The 9324-nt window shown below is 35.8% G+C and overlaps 1 protein-coding gene across 8 annotated transcripts in view; it reads left to right on the top strand.

Annotated features, from left to right (window-relative positions):
* The window catches only part of ALS2 (alsin Rho guanine nucleotide exchange factor ALS2), a 72781-nt gene that overhangs the window by 51437 nt on the left and 12020 nt on the right, over nt 1-9324 (top strand). For 4 of the 8 annotated variants that reach the window (XM_045480751.1, XM_045480746.1, XM_045480749.1 and 1 more), the window contains 6 exons: nt 28-126; nt 706-870; nt 2101-2212; nt 2420-2497; nt 6940-7073; nt 7966-8133. In XM_045480751.1, coding sequence (XP_045336707.1) covers nt 28-126; nt 706-870; nt 2101-2212; nt 2420-2497; nt 6940-7073; nt 7966-8133 — 756 coding nt within the window. Of the gene's footprint in view, nt 1-27; nt 127-705; nt 871-2100; nt 2213-2419; nt 2510-6939; nt 7074-7965; nt 8134-9324 lie in introns of those variants that run through there. The other 4 variants (XM_045480748.1, XM_045480753.1, XM_045480752.1 and 1 more) reach the window with 2 other exon arrangements.

Genomic DNA, 9324 nt, shown 5'->3' with positions numbered 1-9324 from the left:
TCTGATGTTTTTTATTCTCCTTGGCAGATATGGAGAATATAGAATCCCAAACAAAGCATTGAACAAAGAAGACCATTATGTGGGCCATTGGAAAGAAGGAAAAATGTGTGGTCAAGGAGTCTATAGGTAATAACATTGGAAAGGTTGTTAGACTGGTGTTGCTTTTTCAAAGAATTATGTAAACTTAAATGTATGTGTAGCCAAAATTTCCAAGGAGTAAATTTTATTTACTCATTTTTGACTGAAACGGCCTCAAAAGTCTTCTTATAAAGGTAACTTCTTATCTATCACAAGGTGAAAATATTAGGTTATTTATTATTTAATTTTCAACAAAATAGTACAAACCTTAGAAGTCATAACTTTCTCATAGGATCTCCTAGATGTCTTTCCTATAAACTTATATTTATTAAAGAACTCTAATATGGATAAAATGTATGATCCTTTCAGAGATTATTCATTATTTCATTTTCTCATAAGAGATTAATACACATTTTCCCCCATGTTAACACAGAATACCATCCAGGATATCTTTAATTTCTTAGCCTTAGTCATTCAAAAATGAAAAAAAAATGGTGAAAAATCATCATATAAATAAATAGAGATACCAGTGGGACAGGAGTATACTTTTAAATTTCCTGAACTTTGTAAAAATGAGCCTCAGAATTCAATGTGTTTTTGGTCTTTATCCATTTTTTGTAACCACAGTTATGCCTCTGGTGAAGTGTTTGAAGGCTGTTTTCAAGATAACATGCGTCATGGTCATGGTCTCCTACGGAGTGGAAAATTGACTTCCTCTTCTCCCAGTATGTTCATTGGCCAATGGGTAATGGATAAGAAAGCAGGATATGGTGTCTTTGATGATATCACTAGGTATAGTATTCTCCTTCTAATCTCAAAGTTTAGTATGAGAGTATAAGGTTCCTGTATTTCTCCAGTAACAGCAATGTTTTTAAATGTTTATTTATTTCTTTTGAGAGAGAGCTTGCATGAGTTGGGGAGGAGCAGAGAGAGAGAGGGAGAATCCCAAACAGGCTCCTTACTGTCAGAGCTGAGCCTGACAATAGGCTCGATGAACAGTGAGATCATGACACTTAACTGACTGACCCACTCATGGGCCCCAATAGCGATGTTTTTATGAAGGCTGAGCATCTTAATTGGACAGTATTGAGAAAATTTTTAATAAGACACAGTTGGCAGGCATTATTTTATCCATTTGCTTATGAACCAAATAGTGGATTACTTCTTTACAAGATCAAGATCATTCAAAATTAACATTGGTACCATTTTCCTTAAAGCTCCACACATACGAAGCTTTTAGTGTCTTAGAAGTTACCAAATCTTTGACTATTATAAAAAGAAAAACCTTTAAAACAGTCAGACATAATAGGAGTAAAAGGTCAGAGGGAACGAGTGGAAATTCCCTTTTTGGGTCGTAGAATGGTATCTAAACATCTTTTTGCTTAGGTCTGTTAGGTCAGGGACTTGTTATGCCAACAACCTAGGAATCAAGCTTAAATTCAGTTAACTAAACCTTGAGGATGAATGTAGTTCTTTTGCCTCCATATTTGATTTAGTCTGATTTGCATTTGGACTTAATAGATACGTTTTTCCCCCTTCATGTCATTTTCATAATGTGGATTTTAAAATTTAGATGTTATTACTAAACTCCATGATTATTTAACAATCAGTTTATACTTTGCTTTTGTAGTGGAGATTAGTAAGATTTCTCTGAGTTTGAGTATGTGAAGAATGAGACTTCCTTTTTTTTTTTTTTTAGAGAGAGATTGCTCAGGGGAGAGGGAGGAAGGGAGGGAGGGAAGGGGGAGAGAGAGAGAGAGAGAGAGAGAATATGAATACAAATCTTAAGCAGGCTCCATGCTCAGCGTGGATCCCAATATGGGGCTCGATTTCATGACCTTAGAATCATGACCTATGCTGAAATCAAGAGTTGGATGTTCAACTGACTGAGCCACCCAGGTGCCTTTTATATGATAAACCTCATTTCTTTTTTTTTCCTAGCAACTCCCATGTTATAATTGTTTTTCCATTTCATCCTTACCATCAGTTTTTCATTTTCATTTCTTTTCTATTTCTGTACAGGGGGGAAAAGTATATGGGAATGTGGCAAGATGACGTATGTCAAGGGAATGGTGTGGTAGTTACCCAGTTTGGATTATACTATGAAGGCAACTTTCACCTTAATAAAATGATGGTGAGTAAAATATTTTGCATATACTGACTATTGACTTTTTAAAAATTCTATGTCCTTTTAAATCATTTTTATTAACGTTCTACCTTCTTAGTACTATTTTTCTTATCTTTTAAAATTATATAAGGCTTTGGGGGATATGGCTGCATGTATTCCTTAAGTTACTTTGCATTTTATCTGTTGTGATTTTTGTTTTGTTTCTCCCCATAGGGAAATGGGGTTTTACTTTCCGAAGATGATACTATATATGAGGGAGAATTTTCAGATGACTGGACTCTTAATGGAAAGGTTGGAAACTAACTTTCTTCTTCCTCTAATACAATCTTATACTAATTTTTTCTTGACCTTAAACAAAAAAGAGCTACCTTGTCATAAAATTCACCTGTTTTAAGAGTACATTTCAATGATTTTTAGTAAATATACAGAGTTGGATAGCCATCACCACAATCCAATTTTAGATCCTTTCACATCATCCAAAAAAGATTTCTGTCACCATTGCCTGCTCATTTGCAGTCATTCACTGTTTCTGTCACCAGTCCTAGACAACCTCCTTTTAGTGGACTCTATAACTCTGTAGATTTGCCTTTTCAGGTTTTTTTTTGCTTTGCTTTGCCTTTTTTTTTTTTTTTTTAAAGTTTTTTTTTTACCCCCCAGTAATCTCTACACCCAACATGGGGCTTGAACGCACAACCCTGAGATCAGGAGTTGTATGCTCTGACTTAGCCAGCCAGACGTCCCTCAGGTCCTTTCTTATAAATGGATTTATACGATATGAGGGCTTTTCTGTGTGGCTTCCTAGACTTAGAATAATGTTTTCGAGGTTTTCCCATAGTGTGACCTGTATAGTACTTCATTGCCTATTATTGCTAAATAGTATTCTAAAACCACATTTTGTTTATCGCTTCATCATTGATGGACATTGGATTAGTTCTCACTCAGACTATTATGAATAATCTTTCTATAAACATTTGAGTACAGTTTCTTATGTGAACATATATTTTCATATCTTGGGCAAGTGTTTAGGAGAGTAATTGCTGGGTTGTATGGGAAATTGACATTTAACATATCAAGATATTGCCAACTGTTTGCTAGAGTGGCTGCATCATTTTACATTCTCATCACTAATGTATGATGATTCTAATTTCTCTCCATATTTTCCAGTATTTTTATTTTTTGTTTTTTTCTCTTTGCCATCCTACTAGGTGTGAAATGATATTTCATGGATTTAATTTACATTTTCCTAATGACTGGTGATGTAGAGCATATTTTCATGTTTTTATTAGTGATTCCTCTATCTTTTTGTGAAATGCCTATTCAGTTATTTTGATATTTTGACAATTTGTTTGCTTATAGTCTTATTGAATTGTAAGGGTTCTTTATATGTTCTGGATATGAGTTCTAATATCAGATATAGGATTCGCAAATATTTTCTTGCAGTCGTGGCTTGTCTTTTTATTTTCTTTCTTTTCTTTAAATGTTGAATCATTTCATTTATTTTTCTTAACGCTTATTTATTATTTTTGAGACACAGAGACAACATGAGCAGGGGACAGGCAGAGAGAGAGAGGAAGACACAGAAGTCGAAGCAGGCTCCAGGCTCTGAGCTGTCATCACAGAGCTTGATGCAGGGCTGGAACCCACGAACTGTGAGATCATGACCTGAGCCAAAGTCGGACGCTCAACCAGCTGAGTCACCCAGGCACCCGTCTTTATATTTTCTTTTTAGTGACTTTTGAAGCACAAAACTTTTTAATGAAGTCCATTATATCAAAAACATTTTTATGAGTCAGGCTTTTGATGGCATATATAAAGAAATCTTTCCTTAACTCAAGGTATTAAGATTTTCTTCTGGGGGCACCTAGATGGCTCGGTTGGTTGAATGTACAACTCTTGATTTCGGCTCAGGTCATGATCCCAGGGTCATAGGATCAAACCCCATATTGGGCTCTATGCTGAGTGTGGAACCTGCTTGAGGTTCTCTCTTTCCCTCTGCTCCTTTGCCCCACTTGCATGCTTTTTCTCTCTCTCTCAAATAGAAAAAAAAAACAACTTTCCTCCGTGTTTTCTTCTAAAAGTTTTATAGTTTTAGCTCTTATATTCAGGTCTGTGATTCATTTTGAGGTACTTCTGTGTATGGTGCGGGTTAAAAGTCTAACTTGATCTTTTTGCATGTGGGTATCCAATTGCCTCAGCAACTTTTCCCACTGAATTTTCTTGACACCTTTTTGAAATTAATTCACCATAAAATGTGTTTCTTTTTGGACTCTTGTATTCCAGCGATGTACATGTCTCTCCTTATGCCAGTACCACACTGTCTTGATTACTATAGATTTCTAGTAATTCTAGTGAAATCAAGAATTATTTTTTAAAATGTTTTGGCTGTTCTGGATCTTTAGACTTTTCATATAAATTTTAAGACTGGTTTGTTAATATCTGCTATAAAGCCTGAGATTTTGATAGCAATTGTGTTGAATCTATAGATCATTTTGGGAAGAATTGCCGTTTTATGAATCTTCCAATCCATAAACATGAAATGTCTCTCTATTTAGATCTTTAATTTCTATCAGCTATGTGTTGTAGTTTTTAATGTGTATCTCTTGCATAAGTTTGGTTAACTTTATTCCTAAGTATCCTTGTTAAGGCTGTTGTAAAGAGAATTTTTTTTATTTTACTTTTTGATTTTATATTGCTATCATATAAAAATATAATTTATGTATTTTCTTGTATCCTGAAACCTTGCTAAACTTGTTTATTCTGCTACAGGTTTGGTGTGGTGTGGTGTGGTTGTGTGTGTGTGTGTGTGTATTTGTGTGTATTTCCTAGGAATTCTTGCATACAGGATCATGTTGATTTCAAATCAAGGCAGTTTTACTTTTTCCTTTGCAATCTGGAAGGCTTTTCTTTTTTTTTTTTATTCTCTGATGGCACTGGCTAGATTCTCCAGTAGAATGTTGAATAGAAGTGGTTAGAGTGGATATCCTTGCCTTAATCCCTATTTTAGAGGAAAATCAAGGGGTGCCTAGATGGCTCAGTCAGTTAAGGGTCTGACTTTGCCTCAGATCATGATCTTATGGTTTGTGGGTTCGAGCCCCACATCGGGCTCTGTGCTGACAGCTCAGAGCCTAGAGCCTGCTTTGGATTCTGCTCTCCCTTTCTCTCTGCCCCTCCCCTGCACGCGCACCCTGTCTCTCTCTCTCTCTCTTACATAAATAAACATTAAAAAAAATTAGAGGAAAAACACTGAATCTTTCACCATTAAGTATGATGTTAGTTAAAGGTTTTTCATAGATTAATCAGATTGAGATAGTTCTGTTCTTAGTTTGTTGAGAGTTTTTGTCATGAATACATCTTGGATTTTGTCAAAGAACATTTTCTGTGTGTTGAGGTGATTGTGTGATGTTTGTCCTTTTTTAATATAGTGTATTGGTTGCTTTTCTGGGATAAATCATAGTTGGTCATGGTATATAATACTTTTATAATTTGTGAGATTTAATGCTAATATTTTGTTGAAGATTTTTGCCTCTGTATTTATGAGAGATAAGGGTCTATAGTTTTCTTTTCTCATGATGTCTTTGTCTTTGGTATAAAATTAGCCCCATAGAATGAGTTGGGAAGGGTTCCCTTCTCCTTTGTTTTCTGAAAGAGTTTGTGAAATCTTGGTATTATTTCTTCTTTGAATGTTTTGGAGACTTCACTGGTGAAATCATCTGGGCTTGAGCATTATTTTATGATAATACTTTTAGTTTCTAATTCAGTTTTCTTTAAATTGGTCTATTCAGATTTTCCATTTCTTTTAGAATCAGTTTTGGCAATTTGGTTCTTTCTAGGAACTTTTCTGTTGTATTGAAGTTCTCAGATTTGTTGGCATAAAATTGTTGTCTTAGTTTTTTCTTAATCTTTTTTAATTTCTGTAAGATTGCTGTAATATCTGTTTCATTGACTTTGTAATTTTATGTCTTTTTTTCCCCTTGATTAATCTAGTTAAGTGCCAATTTTGTGTATCTTTTCAAAGAAGCAAATTTTGGTTTCATTGATTTTTCTCTTTTTAAAAAAAAAATCTCATTGATTTCTGCTCTACTGTTTGTTATCTCCTTGTTTTGGGTCTGTTTGCTCTTCTAATTTTATAAGGTGGACTTTTAGATTACTGATTTCAGATCTTTCTTATTTTCTAATACAGGCATTTATAGCTATAATTTGCCTCTGGGCACTAGATTGGATAAATTTGGATAAGTTGTTTGTTCATTTCATTCAGCTCAAAATATTTTACCAATTATTCAGTGATTTTTTTTTCTTTTACCCATGGATTATTTTCATACAGTCTTTTTAGAGATGCATAGTACGTATACTTGCCACACACCCCCCTCCCCCCCCCCCCCCCCCCCCCCAGAACTGGGGACTGGTAATGAGTTAAAAAAGGAAAATGTATTAGGGGCACCTGGGTGGCCCAGTTGGTTAAGCGTTCAACTCTTGATTTATGCTCAGATGATGATTTCACAGTTGTGAGATCCAGCCCCACACCAGGCTCTGCACTGGGCATGGAGCCTCCTTAAGATTCTCTCCTTCTTCTTCTGTCCCTTCCCTGTTTGCACATGCATGCTCTCTTTCTTTCTCTAAAAAAATAAAAAATAAAAAATAATGGAACATGTTAACCAGTTGGTGCTTTTTTTTCTCTTGATTTTTTAAACTGGAAACACTGCTTCTAATTAGACATTTTCTTTTACTTTACCTAGGGAACACTGACTATGCCAAATGGAGATTACATTGAAGGTTATTTTAGTGGAGAATGGGGATCTGGGATAAAAATCACTGGAACTTACTTCAAGCCTAGTCTGTATGAGAGTGATAAAGACAGACCCAAAGTTTTGTGAGTAACTAGTGTTAATTGTGGATTAATTATTAAATGTTTTGAGTTGTCTTGATTATATCAAAGCTGCTTAATATTTTAAATGCAGAACAAATTTTTAAAGTCATTTTTTAACAAAATGTAACCTCCTTATATATTGCCAACTGCCACTGTTACAGATAGCTGAATCTTTAGTCTTGGCTTAGATTATAGTCATGGGTATTTAAAATAAAAGTTCTGTGTATGGGAGTGGTTTTACTGTTAGTGGTAAAAGTATCCAAATTGATTGGAAGAGAACATTGTTAAGTGGAATCCCTATACAACTTGATTCTGAAAAGTAAAAGCCAAGCCTATATATGTACCAAGTGGAATAGTATATTCTGCATATGTAGGGAAAAAAAACAAAATCTTTATCTCTAAGTGTGTTATGTTCTTCAGGTTTTTGGCATATATCTATTTTCCTTTTTTGATTCCAGCATTAGCTTTGTGTTTGTATTATGGTAGATTCTCAGATTCTTTGTTCTGATGGAACCTTGATACGTTTTCTGTTACTCAGAGTATTTTTAGAATTCAGTATGTAATGCATTTCACGGTTCTCATTATGAGATGTGCAAAGCACAGGAAGTCCTTGTTTTAACAGGAATCAGTTTTACAAAATTGATTATGTGGAAATGTAGAAACAAAGGAGTCAATTGTGATGTGCTTCATACTTAACCATTTATACACTTTAGTATCTGATAAACATTAAGTAGCTAAAAACAATTTCTTTAAAATTTTCAGTGTTTATGAAATAGAACCACCATCAGTGTGGGCAGTTGTGTTACAGAAGCATTCCCAGTTGTATATCAGAAAGTTTCTGTTCTTTAGGATTTTTGCACAAGAGATTAATAAAAGCTTGATGTGACTTTATTAGCAGGAAGCTAGGAAACCTGGCAGTGTCAGCTGATGAGAAATGGAAAGCGGTCTTTGATGAATGTTGGCATCAACTGGGCTGTGATAACCCAGGCCAAGGGGAAGTTTGGAAAGCATGGGACAATATTGCTGTGGCCCTGACTACCAATCGGCGCCAACACAGAGACAGGTGAGTGAATGCTTTGCCCAGCATAGTATGGTAGGAAGTTGAAACTTAACAAGAAGTCAAGGCTTGCCACATTTAACTTAAAAATATAATTTAAGTTTCAATGATGTATTTCTGTTCTGGGTAATTTAGATAAAACACACCTATCTTTATCTTCTACTGAACTCAGCTATAAAACCCAGACAATATATGAACAGCTGTTCTACAAGGTAAATATCAGCTAGTATATTGAGGAGTAATACCTGAAATCAAAGTACCAAATGAGTTGTTTTTGTCTTTTTTTTAGTTTTGAGTTTTTTAACTTCAGTATCCCTCACCCTGAATTCCATTAACCTGAAAGCTTCAAGTAAGTACTATGATTTAGACATAACTTGAGGAAAAACCCTTTGCTTCTGGCTCAAGATGCAACAAAGAGACTCCTAAAGTTCAGATAGAGTGGAGGAGATACATATGGGTTTTCTTTCTCTCTTTTTTTCTTCATTTTCTCATGCTTCAGCCTCCATGTTCTTCTGGGACAGGGGTGGCAGTGGGATTTGCTAGAGCAGCCAGGAACAGGGAAAACTGTTGGAGGACTGGAAACCTCTTCCTCCATTGGTGGATCCTCAGGTGCAGTAGTCATGGCTGAATTCCATTGCTTTTCTGGCCTCTCTCTCTATCCTCCCACCCCTTGGTCCTAGAAGTGGCATGTTGACAGAAGGGAGCAGTTTCTGACCTGAGGATCTAACAGGGGACCCAGAAAATGCTGGGGAGGTAATGGAGAGAGAAGAGCTCTACAAAACAACCCTGTAAAGTTGTTTATGAACTGGGCTCACCCCAGACCTGCACATATGTGGATTTGATCCTAATTAGCAGACCAGACACTTTGAGAACTGAGCTAATAGGTAGACTTTCAACCATGTCCCAGAGTGGCCACTGAGTGATGTGCTCACAGACACACCTAAATAGAACTGGAAAGGCTTTGAGAAGTGAACTGACATTGGCACCACTGCCCACAGAAGACTGAATCAAAAATATCAGCTGTTTCAGAGGTTCCCAAGATCACCTACATGTTCAGTGATTGACTAGAGGGACTCAAGACTCATCATAAAGTCATGCAGGTAAGAGTTACTACAGCAACACAGTAAGGAGCTACTGCCAGATCATAAGAGAAGAAGACACAGGCAGAGTCTGGAGGAATCCATGTGCAAGCTACCC

This window comes from Leopardus geoffroyi, chromosome C1 (assembly GCF_018350155.1).
Source record: "Leopardus geoffroyi isolate Oge1 chromosome C1, O.geoffroyi_Oge1_pat1.0, whole genome shotgun sequence".
Taxonomy (NCBI): domain Eukaryota; kingdom Metazoa; phylum Chordata; class Mammalia; order Carnivora; family Felidae; genus Leopardus; species Leopardus geoffroyi.
This window is presented reverse-complemented; position numbering and strand designations above follow the sequence as displayed.